Source organism: Bombina bombina, chromosome 7 (genome assembly GCF_027579735.1).
Source record: "Bombina bombina isolate aBomBom1 chromosome 7, aBomBom1.pri, whole genome shotgun sequence".
Lineage (NCBI taxonomy): Eukaryota > Metazoa > Chordata > Amphibia > Anura > Bombinatoridae > Bombina > Bombina bombina.
In genome coordinates this window covers 300,297,517-300,317,735 of record NC_069505.1, presented here as the reverse complement: position 1 = coordinate 300,317,735, position 20,219 = coordinate 300,297,517, and the positions used below count along the sequence as shown (strand labels likewise).

Genomic DNA, 20,219 nt, shown 5'->3' with positions numbered 1-20,219 from the left:
CAGTCCTCCTCTGAATCATGTTAGCATTGATTTACTCTTCAAAAAAACACTTAATTAAAGGGACATGAAGTCAAAATTACATTTTCATGATGCAGGTAGAGCATGCAATTTTAAGAGACTTTTCAATTTACAAATGTTATCAAATTGACTTTGTTTTCTTAGTATCCTTTGGGGAAAAACATACCTAGGTAGACTGAGGAGCAATGCACTACTGGGAGCTTGCTTGTGATTGGTGGCTATACATGAATGCCTCTTGTCATTGTCTCAACAGATGTGTCCAGGTCGCTCCCAGTAGTGCTTTGCAGCTCTGAAACTTCACTGGCATTTTCATAAAGAAGCACTAATTTAGTAATAAAATGTTTTAACACATTGGAGCATTTTTTTTGTACTGCTATGTTGGTATAACTTCTGATTGGCTGTAGCACATGACTCACCAAATGTAAACAAATTACCAAGGTCAATGGTCAGTGTCAGGCCTGCAAGCAAATCCACCTAACATTCTTTTTAGCTCAGCGTCAGGTGGAATGATAGGTAGCAAATCCCACAGCCAAAAAATATAACACAAGGATCCAGTGGCAACGAACAATAGCATAATAGCTTGTTCTATGGCTAGTTACCACCCCAAAAGCAGCCTCGTTTTGCTCAACATGTGCCTTTCACAGAGAAGAACTTTACTGTAGTATATCAGTCTGATCCTGACTTAACTGTTTAGTCCAGTCCAGAATAAAACAGGCATTCTCTCCCCGAACAAGAGACATAGTAAACCCCAGACGTACGTTTCAGCCTAGTGTGGGCCTCGTCAGTGAGGTGCAGCCATATCCCTCTAGGCACACTGAACAGCAGGTGGTAACTCCCCATAGAACAAGCCCACCGAGCTGTTGTTTGTTCCTGGTAGAGCGCTTCTCACTTTGTATGTATGAGTAAGCAATACTGTACCAACTCATAGAAATAAATACAGGACTTGACCAAGCAGGGAGGCAAAAAGGACAAAAACAGTAGTCAGGCAAGCCGGTGTTCTGTCAAAAAAGCTACCTGTCAAAAAAATGCGCCCGTAATAAAAATCACATCAGAATTTGCTACCAAGCGGTTATTTTGAGTTTAACCCCAGTGAACGTATCTATTAATGTGCACTTTACTGGGTGCATGCATTATCAGAGTGTTTAATAAGAACCCATAAAATGTGGGCATGGGCACAAATATGTATTAGCATTCTACACATAGTTGTGACGTAAATGCATGCATGCACAATGTTGGGTAGCTTGTTTTGACAGAACACTGGGTCATCAACAGAACAAACAGGACAAAGCAGATTGACGAGGCAAAAGGGGTGTCAGAGACAGTCCAGAACCAGAGGGCCAGCAAAAGAACCAAATCAGCAGGCAGAAGACGAGTCAGAGACAGTCCAATGTTCAGGGCAGGCAGTAGTCAAAAGAGTAGTCCAGAAAACACTGCTCTATGGGCGAGATTTATCAAAGTAATCCGCCGCAATTGCGCCCAAAACTACACATATGACCATATCTCCATATTAATTTAAGCAATCTGCGCCTATAATTGCGCAAATCTGAAAGAAACTTCTTCGCACTCCGCTTGCATTCGCCTAGGCACATGGGCGTGCTCCCGAGTGCACCAATATACATTAGTAATAGGCGTAATTTCACAGCCGACCTACAAATACGCCCAGTTTCTTATTTATCATTGCTTTGCGCCGATAGGGAACTGAAATTTCTCCTTAAATTGCGTGTTCTATATTTCGCCATACATACATAGGCGAACAGCATTATCATAAATTCTTTTACAGCTTGTGGTGCAGTACTTTCTTCTTTTAACTGCTTTATCCAAGGCTCAGCTCCAAGAAGAGACTGATATTGCCAGAAATTTGCGCTTCCACAGGTGCATAGGGGTACTGAGTTTTCTTGCCCGTTGTAGTCTTTATAAGCCTTGACTGACGATATATATATATATATATTGATTTGTGTGATCTTAAATTACCAATAAGGAAGAACATATGGAAAAACAGCACAGAAACATGATTAAATATGTTAAAAATAGAAAATATAACATTAACACATTATTAAATTAGGTACTGTACCTAACTGCAGAAAATTTGAAAGATATGACATATAAATATGCACAAAATAGATACCTAAAAAAACGCATCTTTAATAATCAAGACATTGCGGCGTAAATATTTATAGGGATGTGCTATGACAAATAGGGAGTAAATGCTTTTTTTCGACAGGCAAAATTTATCATTATTAAGTCCAGCTCGCCTTTTACTAAACGCGCAAAGTTAAGCTTTTTTTAAAAAATAAATTCAGGCGCACATGCACGCTTCTCTGGAGGCGAGCTGGGCGCAGTTACAGGCGAAGCACATAGACAGTTCGCCTAGCCTTTGATAAATCACCCCCTAAATACTGCCCCGAGGCTGGCTAAAAATCGGAGGCACATTCTGACAGCCCAATAGTCAAAGGTAAACAGCCTATAATAGATAATAATAAAATAGATTTATAATGTGGTTTTGCAGGGCAAACTGACACACTTTATATACATAGAAGAAACAATTATTTATATTGTACAGTAAATGTAGAGACAGGTTGCTTTCTGCTATCATGTGCTGTTGTTTTTTGAGTATAGTTTAAAAGGCTAGGAGTTAATGAAATTTTAGTTCCACTAAAGTATAAATAATGAATGCGCTCATTTGTCTTTATTAGTATTTACAGTGTAGGTTTTTAGTGCACGTTACTGAATTATTAATAGGGACCTGCTGCTTGAGTAAATCTATATATTCCTCTTATTGGAGATCCCATTTACAAGGAACAATTAATTTGGCTTCTTAAAGGGATATTAAAACAAAAACAAATAATTAAAATTTAAAAAAATGTATGAAACTCCAGCTGTTTAAAGGGGCATGATAAAAATGATAAACATATTTCAAAGATTTATACAGAAAAAGAAGCGCTCTTTCAGGAATGAACAGCTTAATAACTTTTTAGTTTATTTCATTTACCACCTGAGAGCAGCCTCTTTTAGCCCAATTGTGCTTTTCACAGAGATCCCAAACAAGGTCAGTCCAGCCCCAAAATACCAGGCAATCCCTTTAACAAGATCAGTCCAGCCCCAAAATACCAGGCAATCCCTTTAACACCATAGAGGTCCGAAACAATCGTCTGGGGTTGCTATTTCCCTTGTTCATAGGAGAATTGCCTGGTATTCTGAGGCTGGACTGACCTTGTTATGCCGGGTCAGACTGATATCTCTTGCACAACAGGGCTAAAATAAGCTACTCCCAGGTGGTAGCCAGGCTGTAGATCAAGCCACTGGGGCCAATTTATCCAGCTCGCCAGAAACACAAGTTATGAAGGGTTGATTGACACCCCCTGCTAGCGGCCAATTGGCCGCGAATCTGCAGGGGGTGGCATTGCACCAGCAGTTCACAAGAACTGCTGGGGCAATGATAAATGCAGAGAGCATATCGATGTGCAGCGGACATGATCCGCAATATTGGATCATGTCCGCTCGCATTATGATAAATTGGCCCCACTGAGTTGTAGTTCGTTCCTGGCAGTTTGCTTCTAGTAAAAGTGTAAAAATGGTCGGTTGCAGAGATAGCTGTTATTGTGCACAGAGCATATATATGTATGCCCTGTGTACTTGCATTCAGACACTGCATCTTCTTAGAGAGTCGTGGTGGACTGTATTCATCAGCAATAATACAATCGGATTCATCACTAGTGCAATATATCCTCTATGGGGGGGCAGAGGTTTTGGATTTATACAGGGTATAAGTACATCAGTGAAACAGCCATACTTTTTACTTGAAGCATTTTTGCTCATTTGTGTGTATTTAACGGGACACTAAACCCTAGAAATAATTAAAAAAAAATAAAGGGACACTAAACCCAATTTTTTTTCTTTAATAATTCAGATTATCAGTTTTTCTTCATTCTCTTGCTATCTTTAGTTATAAAGCAGGAATGTAAAGTTTAGGAGCCGAACAATTTTTGGTTCAGACCGGGATTACGCTTGCTTATTGGTGGCTAAATATATTTTTATCATGTATTTGTTGATTATGCAAATCTACTGTATTTACTGGTCCTTTCATTTGTTTCCAATGACTTGTACTTGTCATATGCATCGGTTGATTGTGCAATTCTGCATTTAAAGGGACTTAAAAAATGTTAGTTTAAAAAGATAGATAATCCCTTATTACTCATTCCCCAGTTTTGCATAACCAACACGCTTATATTAATACACGTTTTACCTCTGTGATTACCTTGTATCTAAGCCTCTGCAGACTGCCACTTTATCTCAGTTCTTTTGACAGACTTGCATTTTAGCCAATCAGTGCTGACTCCCAAATAACTCCACAGAGGTGAGCACAATGTCTAACTGTGAAAAATTGTCAAAATGCCCTAAGATGAGGCAATTTTCAATGGTTTAGAAATCAGTTTGAGCCTAGCCTATCTAGGTTTACTTTTTAAAAAAGAATACCAAGAGAACAAAACTTAAAGGGACACTGTACCCAAAAATTTTCTTTCATGATTCAGATTGAGCATGAAATTTTAAGCAACTTCTAATTTACTCCTATTATCAAATTTTCTTCATTCTCTTGGTATCTTTATTTAAAATGCAAGAATGTAAGTTTAGATGCCGGCCCATTTTTGGTGAACAACTTGGGTTGTCCTTGCTGATTGGTGGATAAATTAATCCACCAATAAAAAATTGCTGTCCAGAGTACTGAACTCAAAAAAAGCATAGATTCTTTTTCAAATAAAGATAGCAAGAGAACAAAGAAAAATTGATAATAGGAGTAAATTAGAAAGTTGCTTAAAATTGCATGCTCTTTCTGAATTACAAAACAAAATTTTTGGGTTCAATGTCCCTTTAAAAAAAATTATTTGATTATTAAAGTAAATTTGAAAGTTGTTTAAAATTGCACGCCCTATCTGAATCATGGAAGTTTCATTTTTTTTTTTAATTTACAACACTTGCTCTTTGATAAAATTATTTAGAGTTTCCTTTAATGTCAAATGAAATTGGTATGTTTCAATGCTTAGTGCTCAATGGAAATGATCACTAGAATTACATTAAAGGGACATGAAATCCCCCCAAAAATATTTCATGATTCAGATAGAGCAGTGATTTTTAACCTTTTTTTTGTCGTGGCACACTTTTTTACATTAAAAAATCCTGTGGCACACCACCATCCCAAAATTTTAAAAAACTCACACATTGTAGCCTAATACAGCATATATATATATACACATACACACAAACACACACATACTGTATGTATTGTGTTGTTATGCCATGCCTCCTACAAACTACCCCTGCACTGGGAGTAAAAAACAAGCAAAGTTTAAAAAATATGTCACACTGTTGTCAGTCTGCCGTGGCACACCTGAGGATCTCTCACGGCACACTATTGTGCCACGGCACACTGGTTGAAAAACACTGAGATAGAGCATAACATTTTAAACAAATGTGTCATATTATACAAGGACAATCGCCTAGATTACGAGTTTTGCGCTAAACAGGGTGCGAAATGAACGCAACAAAAGCTGCATTATTTCACCCTCCCAAGCGCTGCCATTACGAGTTTCTGAAAATCCTCCTTGTGCGTGCAATATCGTGGCATTAAGCTCCATACCGCACAAAAGCCAAGGGCTGCTTTGATATGCTCGTGCACGCTTTCCCCCATAGACATCAAAGGAGAGAGAGAAGTGCGGAACGGAGATCGCCGTAATGTAACTCCATTGATGTCTATGGTGAAAAGAAAGTTACATTTAAACCTAACACCCTAACCCACACCCCTATTCTGCCGCCCCCGACATCGCTGCCACTATAATAAAGTTATTAAGCCCTATTCCGCCGCTCCCCAACATCGCTGCCACTAAATAAAGTTATTAACCCCTAAACTGCCAGCCCCCCACATCGCAAAACACTAAACTATTAACCCCTAAACCTAACACCCCCCCAACTTTAAATTAAAATTACAATATAACTCTTATTTAAATAAATAAAAACTTACCTGTGAAATAAATATAACATTAAACTATAAATTAACCTAACACAACTAATCTAATAAAATAAAAAATATTACGAATTAAAATATCTAAATTACAAATTTAAAAAACCTAACACTACGAAAAAAATCAAAAAATCTAAATTACAACTAAAAAAAACCAAATCCTAAGAAAAATTTAAATAATCTAAGTTTACCAAAAATAATTAACACTAAAATTACAAAAAATAAAAAACACTAAGATTACAAAGAAAAATAAATGAAATTATAAAAAATAAAAACAAATACACCTAATCTAATAGCACTATAAAAATAAAAACACTCCCTAGCCTAAAATAAAAAAGGAATTTAGCTCTTTTGCATTGCCCTTAAAAGGGCATTCAGCTCTTTTTCAAAGCCCAAACCCTAATCTTTAAAAAAAAAAAAAAAAAAAACCCCAAAGAAAAACAAAACTAACACTAACCCCAGGAGATCTACTCACGGTTTCTGAAGTCCGGACATCCTTCTCCCTCCAGGAGGCAAGGTCTTCATCCATCCCGGGGGCGTCTTCTATCTTCATCCCGGGGTGCAGAGCAGAGCCATCCTGGTAGCCGATGCCATCCTGCGCAGAGCGTCCTTGAACGCAAGGTAGCCGTTTCAAAATGGTGTACCTTGCATTCCTATAGGCTGATTTGATTCTTCAAATTCAAATCATCCAATAGGATGAGAGCTTCTGAAATCCTATTGGCTGTTCAAAACAGCCAATAGGATGAGAGCTACTGAAATCCTATTGGTTGTTCAAATCAGCCAATAGGATTTCAGTAGCTCTAATCCTATTGGCTGTTTTGAATTTGAAGAATCAAATCAGCCAATAGGAATGCAAGGTATGCCATTTTGAAACGGCTACCTTGCATTCAACTTCAGTGTACGACAGCGACCGTATGAAGAGGACACTCCGTGCAGGATGGCATCGGCTTCCAGGATGGCTCCGCGCCGCCGGGATGAAGATAGAAGACACCCCCGGGATTGATGAAAACCTCGCCACCTGGATGGGTTTGGGCTTTGAAAAAGAGCTGAATGCCCTTTTAAGGGCAAAAGAGCTAAATGCCCTTTTAAGGGCAATGCCCATACAAATGCCCCTTTAGGGGCAATGGGTAGCTTAGGTTTTTTTTTAGTTAGGTTTTTTATTTTGGGGGTTGGTTGGGTGGTGGGTCTTACTGTTGGGGGGACTTTGTATTTTTTTTTACAGGTAAAAGAGCTAAATTTAGGGCAATGCCCTACAAAAGGCCCTTTTAAGGACTATTGGTAGTTTATTGTAGGCTAGGGTATGTGTTTATTTTGGGGAGGCTTTTTTATTTTTATAGGGCTATTAGATTAGGTGTAATTTGTTTTTATTTTTGATAATTTTGTTTATTTTATCTTTAGTGTTTTTTATTTTTCGTGATTTTACTGTTAATTATTTTTGGTAAACTTAGATTATTTAAATTTTTCGTAGGATTTGTTGTTGTTTTTTTTGCTGTATTTTACATTTTTAATTTTTTTTCGTTTTTTTTTTTTAAATTTGTAATTTAGATATTTTAATTGGTAGTATTTTTTATTTTATTAGATTAGTTATGCTAGGTTAATTTATAGTTTAATGTTAGGTTTATATTTATTTCACAGGTAAGTTTTTATTTAAATAGAGTTATATTGTAATTTTAATTAAAAGTTAAAGGGGTGTTATAGTCGCGATGTGGGTGGACAGCAGATTAGGGGTTAAAAGGTTTAATTTAGTGTTTGCGATGGGTGTTAGTGTACTTTGTAACAGTTTAGTTATGAGTTTTGTGAAACATTTTTGTTACACAAAATCCATTACTGCTGCTCTCAGATGGCGGAATGGATCATGTCGGTATAGGCTGTAACGCAAGCATTTAAGCCTGAACGCACAACCTGTAATACCGGCGATATGGAAATCCTGTGCAAAAACTTTTTTGAGTGTGGGATTGACGTTGCGTTAAATGCTAAAATGCTTGTGGTATAGCTATACCGACACAACTCCCAATAGTGCCTTTCTGCTTTTACGCTGAAATTGCCATTTTTTTAGCGTTAAAAGCCGCAACGCAAAATTCGTAATCTAGGTGATAGTTATTTATGGGTTAATATGCTATATAAAAATTTGTTTACAGTCGTGCTTGTAAACAAAATAATTACTTTTTTGTTTTCAGATAAAAAAAAAAGTCTTTGGAATATCTACTCAACAAAAGTAGCTTTTTTTTTCGCCTCCTTTTGAATACAAATAATAAAAAAAGGAAATGTTTCAAAGCATCTTCCTTCTGGCTTTGTTTTCAGTCTGGTTCTTCCTGTTTGTAGCAGAAAAAAAACACAATTTCTTTGTTCAGCAATTGGATAAGACACTAACGCCAAGTAGAACAGGAAATCAAATGACTATTGTTTATGTTTTAATAAATTGTTATTCAAATACTGAAACAAAATGTTTAATTACCCACACCAGGAGAAATTGTGTCTATGCACCAACAACCTGTGTTCTCCATAATTATGTGTTAGGAGGTTATTGTACAGTTTAGGAAACTTACAGCCAAGGACTGAGCTAACACTAAGGATCCCCAGAGATATACAAAACAGAATAGGTACTGTGTGTCTGTACTCTCTTGTGCAGTCCTGCCCCCTGCTCTCATGCAACCAATTGCACAAGAGCAGGGGTTGTCAATCACTCTGGGGTGATTTTAATTTGCCGCTTCAGAGGTGGGGGATAGGTTAAGAAGCACTAGTCTTGTGACCGTTAAATTGCATTTGCAGCCTATCTTATATTCAGAACATTTTCTGTTTTTTCCCCCCTCTTCCCTATAATAAATTATTCTGGACACATATTTTGGCAACATTGTGTGTTTATTGAGAATTGGAGATGCAGTAAATGTATATGTTTTATTACAAGGGTTTGCTTCATATAATGTCATTTTAGTGTAGCAGTAACCGTGGCCATAAACACAACCTCGCAACCTCGTTAACTTATTCTCCCCATATACTTCAATAGAGTGCGCTTTAAAAAAAAAAAAAAAATAGTACTTATCGTTCAAGAGCTAAGCTGACACCATATTAAGCCCACAGTGCTATACCCGACAGGAGTTATTAATATTTCACATTTCAATGTTCTTCACGTCATGTGACAGCCATCAGCCAGTCACAAAAGGCATATATGTATATACTGTGAACTCTTGCACATGCTCAGTAGAAGCTGGTGCTTCTACATAAAATGACTGTGCACATTTTGATAATGGAAGAGAATTGGAAAGTTGTTTAAAATTATTTGCTCTATCTGAATCATGAAAGTTTAATTTAGGTGACAAATTTACACAACTGTAAAATCCTAGTAAAAAGTATTTAATCAGGTCATACAACTCTGCCCTTAGCCTGGATAGACAATTCTATTTTTCCTCTCTTGTGTCATCTCACGTATTTACGTATTTAACCCCAGAAGGCTTTTCTCAACCTTTTACTCCCTTGTACATCCGCCTGCACCTCCGCCCCTTACCACACTCACTGCTTAGATTATTGCTGATCACTTCAAAAATAAAATTGTCAAAATTAGAAAATACATCTCTCCCTCACACCCCTCAAACTCGGCTCTACTACTTCCCCCAATAACAGAGGAAGAAGTCCTCATACTCCGATCTTCTGCTCATCTTACAACCTGCCTACTTGACCCTATTCCTTCACAACTTCTTCCCTCTTTCTGCTTCTCTAACCCCTGCCCTAACTCATCTCGTCTCTCACCACTACGTTCAAGCATGCGTTAATCACAACAAGCTTAAAAAAGCTCCCGCTTTACCCCTCCACCCCTTCTAACTATTGGCCGGTCTTCTTACTTCCGTTTGCTTCCAAATTATTGGAACGACTAGTCTGTAATTGCCTAACTGTATTTCCCTCAACTAACTCCTTACTTGACCCACTACAATCTGGTTTCCGCCCTAAACACAACAGAAACCACCCTTACTAAAGTAACAAATTATCTGGTATCAGCTAAAGCAAAAGGACATTACTCCTTACTAAATCTCCTGGATCTATATGCTGCTTTGCACACAGTTGACCATCCTATCCTCTTTCAAATCCTACATTCATTTGACCTCCAAGACGGCCTCCCCTGGTTTGCTTCAAAATTTTCAAACCACTCGTTTAAAATTTCCTTTAACAGCATATCCTCTAATCATTTGCCTCTCTCAGTACCGCAAGACTCTGTCTTGAGTCCATTGCTTTTTTCTCTCTATACATCCACCTTTGGAAAACTTATATCCTCCTTTGGCTTCCAGAACCACTTATATGCTGATGCTGAATTTATTCTTGGATGATCTCACACTACATGCAACTCAATCTGTCTAAAACTAAACTGCTTCTTATTCCCCCCTCTTCGAGACATCCAACACCTGAAATTTCTCTGACAGTTGGAGACTCAATTCTCAACAACTCACCCCAGGTTTGCTGTCTTGGTGTTACACTTGACTCAGAATTCACATTCACTCCACATATACAAGTGCTTACTAAATCCTGCCATGCACACCTGGGCACCACCTCCAGAATTCAAACCTTTCTTACTCAAACAAATTACAAAAATAATAATTTCCTCATTTTGTCACGCAATAACTATTGAAGTCTACTTCTAAATGCCCTTCCCAAACACCGCCTCTCCTCCCTCCAATCTATTATGAATGCTTCAGCTAGACCCATCCACCACCAAGTCACCAATCTACACCAGCTGCTCCACTCTGGCTCTACACTGGCTCCCCATACACTAAAGAATACAATTCAAAGTATTAACCCTAACCCAGTGCTTGACGAATATGTTCAAAAATTAGGAGCCAGTAAGAATATTTAGGAGCCAGGCATATTTTTTAGGAGCGAGACAGTTGGATTTGTATATAGATATATGGAGAATAACCCAAAAAGTTAGGAGCCAGGGGTAAAATTCTAGGCGCCAGTGGCTCCCAGGCTCCTGGGTTTGTTGAGCTCTGCCCTAACCTATAAAGCACTCAATAACCTCACTCTCGACTATTATTTCCTCTCATATCCAAATATTCCCTGACATATCCTCTTCGATTAACCTCTGACCTACATCTCTCCACTTTATATTATCTCTACTTCCCTCTCCTGCCTTTAAAACATCTCACACACTCCTCTGGAACTCTCTATCCTGCTCCATCAGTCTGTATCCAACCTTGTATAGCTTCAGACGTCTCTATTCAGAGAGGCTTACCATCTCTCCTCTGCTTTTCATCCTAACCAAAATATATCTGAAAGTGGCTTGGCTCACTGCTGCAACTACAATCCACTTGACAAGCTACCCCAAACCTTATGTCTCTGCACCCTCAACTTGTAGTCTGTAAGCTCTTTAGGAGAAAGGGCCTCTGCCTCCTGTACTAGAACTGTATAGTCTGTATCACAAACCCCTGTCACTGTATACCCCTATTTCTGTACCCAGCGCTACGGAATTTTGTGGAGCTATACAAATAAATAATAATAATATTTAGTGGCCAACCCTAAACTTACAATGGGTGACTGCCTCAATGTATAAACTTTTAAACTACAAGAAATATAATCATAACATCATAATAATTTTTTGTATTGCGGAGATTAGTTCTTACTTCTCATAAAATGTCAACTGAAAACAATAGCAACTATTACAAAGAAATTGAGCACTCAGGTCATATTGTGCGTTAATGACAGTATTTTCTGTTTCCACCAACAGGACTCGTGACCGAAAACCACAAACAGTCTTGTCGGAGGAATGGATGCATCTCGCAGTGGTAGCTTGTGGAGAACGTCTGGAAGAGACGCTTACAATGCTAAAATCTGCTGTTCTCTTTAGCATTAAGAAAATTAAATTTCACATATTTGCAGAGGACTCGTTAAAATCAGATTTTAAAAGAAAGGTAAAGGAATAAAAGTATTTATGACTCAAATCCGTTAGATATGTTATATAACTTCAGTCTAATTATTGTTCTCCCCTTTAAATTGTTCCCAATGATCCATTTTATCCGCTGGAGTGTATTAAATTGTTTACAGGTAGCTCCTTTACCTTTATTTCAGCATTTGAAATAGCTGATTTAGTCTTTGGTATCCCCACCTATACTGAAACTTTCTAAACTTAAGTCCAGGCTATTGAGAGGCTATGTAAACACAGCCAGCAGAAGAAATTACAGTCCGGTGGGATGTAGAAGAGATAACTAATAAAATTATACTTTTCTATTTTGCTTTCTATTATATTGAGATTTGGTTTACAAACAAATATAAGATAAGGTTAGCAAGTGTGTGTACACAGCCTATTACAAGCAATTGTAATAGGCTGTAGTTTCAAAGCACAAAACCAACTATTTCATATACACAAATGAACCTGCTAATGCAATTTCTCATACATTTTATACTTTGCTGGTATAACAAGTAATTGAAAATACATCAAGGGAAAACAATTTTACAGTATACTGTCCCTTTAAAGGGACATAAAAGTCAAAATGAAAGGGACAGTAAGCACAATGTAATTAAAAGACATTTCTGTTGTGTTACTATAGAATAACATATCAGCCAAGTCGTAGGGCAAGATTTATCAAAGCTGTGCCCCTGTACGCCTCAGCTTGCCTGTGGCGGCGCAAAATTACCCGCAGGTAATCACCATTGCACACGAGCGCAATTTTGCACTCGCAAAACTGTGCATAGCCAATCACACGCGGGCAGGAGCTGTCAATCTCCTCGGTCAGACTCGACCGCAGAGATTGAATTTCGCCACCTTAGAGGTGACGAAGAGGTTAGGGAAGCAGCGATGCAAGGTCAATCCGATTGGCTGATTGGATCAGCCAATCGGATTGAACTTCAATCTGATTGGCTGATTTAATCGGCCAATCAGATTTTTCCTACCTTAATTCCGATTGGCTGATAGAATCCTATCAGCCAATCGGAATTCGAGGGACGCCATCTTGGATGACATCATTTAAAGGATCCGTCATTCGTCGGGAAGTCGTTGGCCAGGATGGATGTTCCGCGTCTGAGGTCTTCAGGATGCTGCTGCTCCGCGCCGGATGGATGATGATAGAAGATTCCACTTGGATGAAGACTTCAATCGGATGGAAGACCTCTTCTGCCCCGCTTGGATGAAGACTTCAACCGGATGGAGGACCTCTTCTGCCCTGCTTGGATGAAGAATTCGGCTTGGCTGAGTGAAGACGACTCAAGGTAGGGAGATCTTCAGGGGGTTAGTGTTAGGTTTTTTTAAGGGGGGATCGGGTGGGTTTTAGAGTAGGGGTGTGTGGGTGGTGGGTTGTAATGTTGGGGGGGGTATTGTATTTTTATTTTCCAGGTAAAAGAGCTGATTACTTTGGGGCATTGCCCCGCAAAAAGCCCTTTTAAGGGCTGGTAAAAGAGCTGATTACTTTGTAATTTAGGATAGGGTAGAGCATTTTATTATTTTGGGGGGCTTTTTTATTTTATTAGGGGGCTTAGATTAGGTGTAATTAGTTTAAACTTCTTGTAATTTTTATTTATTTTCTGTAATTTAGTGTTTGTTTGTTTTTGTATTATAGTTTAGTTTATTTAATTGTATTTTAGTTTAGATAATTGTAGGTAATTTATTTAATTTGTTTAATTATAGTGTAGTGTTAGGTGTATTTGTAACTTAGGTTAGGATTTATTTTACAGGTAATTTTGTAATTATTTTAACTAGGTAGCTATTAAATAGTTATTAACTATTTAATAGCTATTGTACCTAGTTAAAATAAATACAAAGTTGCCTGTAAAATAAATATAAATCCTAAAATAGCTACAATGTAACTATTAGTTATATTGTAGCTATATTATGGTTTATTTTATAGGTAAGTATTTAGTTTTAAATAGGAATAATTTAGTTAATGATTAGTAAATTTAGTTTGTTTAATTTAAATTATATTTAAGTTAGGGGGGTGTTAGGGTAAGGTTAGACTTAGGTTTAGGGGTTAATAACTTTATTATAGTCGCGGCGACGTTGGGGGCAGGAGATATGGGGTTAATAATTGTAGGTAGGTGGGGGCGATGTTAGGGAGGGCAGATTAGGGGTTAATAAAATTTATTATAGTGTTTGCGAGGCAGAGTGTGGTGGTTTAGGGGTTAATACATTTATTATAGTGGCGGCGATGTCCGGTCGGCAGATTAGGGGTTAGTAAGTGTAGGCGACGTTGGGGGGCAGATTAGGGGGTAATAAATATAATATAGGTGTCGGCGATGTTAGAGACAACAGATTAGGGGTTCATAGCTATAATGTAGGTTGCGGCGGTGTCCGGAGCGGCAGATTAGGGGTTAATAATATAATGTAGGTGTCAGCGATAGCGGGGGCGGCAGATTAGGGGTTAATAAATGTAAGGTTAGGGGTGTTTAGACTCGGGGTTCATGTTAGGGTGTTAGGTGTAGACTTAGAAAGTGTTTCCCCATAGGAAACAATGGGGCTGCGTTAGGAGCTGAACGCTGCTTTTTTGCAGGTGTTAGGTTTTTTTTCAGCCGTCTCAGCCACATTGTTTCCTATGGGGATATCGTGCACAAGCACGTTTTTCCAGCTTACCGCTACCATAAGCAGCGCTGGTATTGAGGGTTGAAGTGGAGCTAAATTATGCTCAACGCTCACTTTTCTGAGGCTAACGCAGCCATTCAGACAACTCATAATACCAGCATTGGCTTAAGGGTGCGCTGGAAAAAAGGCTCGTTAGCACCGCAGGTCTATACCGACAAAACTCTAAATCTAGGCGATATTTTTTACACTTTTATGTCATTTTAAAGAAGCATTATAAAGTCACCACATCTTAGAGCTATAGGTTCATAATTAAACTGTTTGCAAAACAGATTAAATTGTTCTGTTTGTCTGTGTATCTGTCTTCCTGTCTCTCTATCTATAGGTATATCTATCTATAAGTAAGTATCTCTATTTATAGGTCTGTCTATAAGTAAATCTCTCTATCTATAGGTCTGTCTATCTATCTATCTATCTATCTTTCTATCTACAGTTCTGTCTCTCTGTAAGTCTCACTATCTATAAGCTTGTCTATCTATATGTACCGCCTATCTGTAGATCTGTCTCTGCATATATAACTCTATCTATAGGTCTGTCACTCTATCTATATGTTTGTCAATCTAAAGGTCTGTCTATCTATAAGTCTGTCTTTCTATAGGTCTGTCTCTCTATCTATATCTCTGTCTATTTATAGCTCTTCCTATCTATAGGTATCTTTCTATCTATAGACCGGTCTCACTATCTATAAGTTTGTCTATCTAAAGGTCTCTATCTATGGGTCTGACTCTCTATTTATAGGTTTGTCTATCTATAGATCTCTCTATCTATAGGTCTGTCTCTATCTAGAAGTCCCTCTATCTATGTCTATATCTATCTCTCTATAGGTCTGTCTATAGGTACCTGTATAATTGCTTTATAAGGCTCTCTTATAATCACTTTGCTTTGTAATTGAACAGGTGAGATCATGGGGCCCTTGTGGTAATTGATGGGGTGGAACAAAGGCTGAACTAACCATTTTTATAAGACAAATAACTCTCATATGGGGCTACCAGATGGTTATACTCTTGTGTGACATTATAATCTGCGGAACTGTAATACTTGCTGGCTATGGTTGGGTTTAGACTACATTGGAGGAGAGTTGGGGTTTTCATTTCATTCTTGGACACAGGCACGAATGATGTCTTGAGCCAGCCTTACTCACAAAGAGTATAGGAATGTAAATCTGCAATAAGAAAACTAGTGCTTTACAACATGTTTGTATTGCACTGTTTGTATATATTATATTTTAACCTCTGTAAAGGTGTTAAATACATAGTTAAAGTCAGCTCCAGAGCTGCAGTGCACTACTTGTCTTCACCTCTACATGTGGCAGCTTAGCCAATCAGAGGCAGCATATGTGTGTACCTTCCAATCACCAGCCGTGCCCTGCTCAATATCGGCAGTGTATTGGAGTGTTAACTTTTATGTTAACCCCTTTGTGGGGGTTAAACACAATAAGAACATGATCTAAAGAATTAAAGCATCTTCTCATTACAGTATTCTGTCACTTTAATTTAAAGGGACATGAAACCCACATTTTTTCTTTCATGATTCAGATAGAGCATGTTGTGACGGATTCCCCGGCTACCCAGACTGTTTAGCTCCGCCAAACGTGTCCTGCTTCCTCCCTGCCGACTGCAGCTATGTAGCTGGCAAGTGACCACAGCCTTTAGCCACTCCTGATGCCCGACAGCACCAGTACCCAGGGTCCCACCCTGTGGCAGACTCTAGCTACCCTGACTGAGTAGCTCTGCCAGAGGGTCCTTCCTTTGCCTGGAACAGGCTGCTATGTAGCCCAGGAAAGTGATTTTAGCTGGAACTCACCCAAATAACTAGACAGACTAGCCTTCAGGTGAATCAAGAACTGATTTTATTGAGAACACACACTCCTTTTATACACACATCTCATCTTGATAACACAAAGGACAATCCCACAATTTTCCTGCCATTCCCGCCCCTCCAGACAGCCCGGCAACTCCATAGGAGCCACAGTCTTAATTAATCCCAATACTTAGGGGTGGCGGTTTCGGGTGATCCCGGTGGAGCGGCGGCACTTCCAGTGTCATTTTAAAGCTCTCGGTTTCCAGATTTCACAGTCCAAAAATCAGCATGATTCGTTACTGGGGACCGGAGTTACAGTCCATTGAAGTTAGTAGGGGTGCCTTGTACTCCCCATGGGCTACTAATCACCAAAAGAGCGGAGCTCTTGGGCACATGGTTACTGGAGCGACCTAGGTTAAAGTTAGCGGGTGTTCTGCTGTCCTGTGGCCGACCGGGAGTTCCAGGAGCCTGGCCAGCCTGAGAGGGGTTAGGAGGGTGTCCGTTGTGAGACGGCCGACCGGGAGTTCCAGGAGCCTGGCCAGCCTAGGAGGGTTTTCCTGGTCATAAACCAACTCTTCTCTGAACACAAAAACAAGCAAAAACAAAGCAAACAAACAGCTTCCAGAGATGGTGGTTGCTCTGAGGAGCCGAAAACCACTGAGAAACAACAGGGGTGAGGTTGTAGGGGGGTTGGGGGTAGCCTTAGCTGTCTGGTATCTGTGATACATGTCATTTTAAATAACTTTACATTTTATTTCTATTATCTAATTTGTTTCATTCTCTTTGTTTCCTTTGCTGAAAAGTATACCTAGGTAGGCTCAGAAGCTGCTGATTGGTGGCTGCACATATATGCATTTTTAATCGGCTTTCAGCTATCTTTCGTGATTCAGATAGAGCGTGCAATTTTAAGCAACTTTCTAATTTACTCCTATTATCAATTTTTCTTCTTTCTCTTGCTATCTTTATTTGGTTCAGACATTGGACAACACTTGTTTATTGGTCGGTTAAATTGATCCACCAATCAGCAAGAACAACCCAAGTTGTTCACCAAAAATGGGCCGGCATCTAAACTTACATTCTTGCTTTTCAAGTAAAGATACCAAGAGAATGAAGAAATTTTGATAATAGGAGTAAATTAGAAAGTTGCTTAAAATTGCATGCTCTATCTGAATCACGAAAGAAAAAATTTGGGTTCAGTGTCCCTTTAAATGTAAGCAGCATGTACCTTTCATTTTTTTTTTCAGGCAAAATGAAATGAGTGAGGGATATTGTTTTACAGGGCAACATATAAATTATAAAAAGCCATTTGACTTTCTAGCCTTTGTGTGACTGTGCTGTACAGCCTTATAATTTAATGAGCTTTTGCAGCTGTCATAATATTTCACAATTTTATCATGTTGCCAGGTGCATATGATAACAACAGCAATGTGAACTCTGTATCAGTCTCACAGAGTACTTGATTGCTTGTAGGGATAAACTACTGTTAACCCCATGTATAACAGTATTCTCTGGCATTCTAGGGATTATTCCCAACCCAAATTACTGCAAAACCCACATTAGAATGATATCATTGATTGCAACAATGTCACATTGGGTTGAAGAGGGCAGCAAAACCTTTTTATATAGCTTAGATCCCCCCCCCACACACACACACACAACATTCAAGCTAGAAGACTACAAGATCCAAAAACCCAAAGGCCAATTACAGTCTCAGTGGTACATTACTGACTGTAACTAAAGAGGAACGAGACTTGGAAATTATTATTTCACATGATTTAAAATTTGCTGTTCAGCCAGTAAGGCCAGTTGAATACTTGGTTACACTGGGAGAGGCATTAGCAGCAGAAATAGCAAAGTTCTTATAATACTTTACAGATTACTAGTTAGCCCTCATTTGGAATACTATGTACAGTTTTGGAGACCATGGGCTCTAGTTATCAAGCCGTCAACCGCAAATACGCTGGAATTCTGCAGCGTATTTGTGGCGAGGCTGATTCGCCTTAGTTATCAAGCCCTACAGCCCAGCAAAAGTAGAATTTAGTGACGTAACCTACAATCCGCCGGACTCAATCCGACACAGATCGATGGTTACGTCACTACAGATGTTCCGAACGCAAGTTCGGCACAATCTGACTACTTTTGGTAGTTATCAAAGAACAACCAGGTACGCTCGCCACTATTCCGGGCCAGCGTACCTGGTTTTCAATTCGCCGCCCTGGAGGCGGCGGATCCCATAGGAATCAATGGGAGTCTGACAGCAGCGAGAGCTCATGTTCGCTGCTGCCCGATATCCCATTGATTCCTATGGGAAGTGTCTGCACCTAACACCCTAACATGTACCCCGAGTCTAAACACCCCTAATCTGCCCCCCCTACACCGCCGCCGCCTACATTATACTTATTAACCCCTAAACCGCCGCTCCCGGACCCCGCCGCAACTAAATAAACTTACTAACCCCTAAACCGCCGCACCCAGACCCCACCGCAACTATAATAAATATATTAACCCCTAAACCGCCGCTCCCGGACCCCGCCGCAACTAAATAAACTTACTAACTCCTAAACTGCCGCTCCCGGACCCCGCCGCCACCTACATAATACCTATTAACCCCTAATCTGCCGTCCCCTATATCGCCGCCACCTATATTAAATTTATTAACCCCTATCCTGCCCCCCCTATACCGCTACCACCTATCTTAAACTTATTAACCCCTATCCTGCCCCCCATACCGCCGCCACTATATTAAACTTATTAACCCCTAAACTAAGTCTAACCCTAACACCCCCTAACTTAAATATTATTTAAATAAATGTAAATAAAAATTACTATTATTAACTAAATTATTCCTATTTAAAAATAAATACTTACCTGTAAAATAAACCCTAAGATAGCTACAATATAATTAATAATTATATTGTAACTATTTTAGGATTTATTTTTATTTTACAGGCAACTTTGTATTTATTTTAACTAGGTAGAATAGTTATTAAATAGTTAACTATTTAATAGCTACCTAGCTAAAATACTTACAAAATTACCTGTAAAATAAATCCTAACCTAAGTAACAATTAAACCTAACACTACACTATCATTAAATTAATTAAATAAATTAACTACAATTACCTAAAATTAAATACAATTAAATAAACTAAACTACAGTACAAAAACAAACAAACACTAAATTACAGAAAATAAAAAAAGAATTACAAGAAGTTTAAACTAATTACACCTAATCTAAGCCCCCTAATAAAATAATAAAGCCCCCAAAATAAAAAAATCCCCTACCCTATTATAAATTACAAAGTAATCAGCTCTTTTACCAGCCCTTAAAAGGGCTTTTTGCGGGGCATTGCCCCAAAGTAATCAGCTCTTTTACCTGTAAAAAAAAATACAACCCCCCAACATTAAAACCCACCACCCACATACCCCTACTCTAACCTACCCAAACCACCCTTAAAAAAAACTAACACTAACGCCGTGAAGATCTCCCTACCTTGAGTCGTCTTCACTCAGCCGAGCCGAATTCTTCATCCAGTCGGGGCAAGAAGAGGTCCTCCATCCTGCCGAAGTCTTCATCCAAGGGGGGCAGAAGAGGTCCTCCATCCGGTAGAAGTCTTCATCCAAGTGGGGTCTTCTATCTTCATCCAACCACGGCTCCATCCTGCAGACCTTCGACGCGGAACATCCTTCTGGCCCAACGGACTAACGACAAATGAAGGTTCCTATAAGGGACGTCATCCAAGATGGCGTCCCTCAAATTCCGATTGGCTGATAGGATTCTATCAGCCAATCGGAATTAAGGTAGGAAAAATACGATTGGCTGATTCAATCAGCCAATCG

General features: G+C 38.9%; 1 protein-coding gene across 1 annotated transcript in view; it reads left to right on the top strand.

The window, feature by feature from the left end:
• GXYLT2 (glucoside xylosyltransferase 2) overlaps positions 1–20,219 on the top strand; it is a 116,767-nt gene that overhangs the window by 19,371 nt on the left and 77,177 nt on the right. Inside the window, exon 2 of the mRNA XM_053720886.1 lies at positions 11,742–11,925. Coding sequence (XP_053576861.1) covers positions 11,742–11,925 — 184 coding nt within the window. The remainder of the gene's footprint in view (positions 1–11,741; positions 11,926–20,219) is intronic.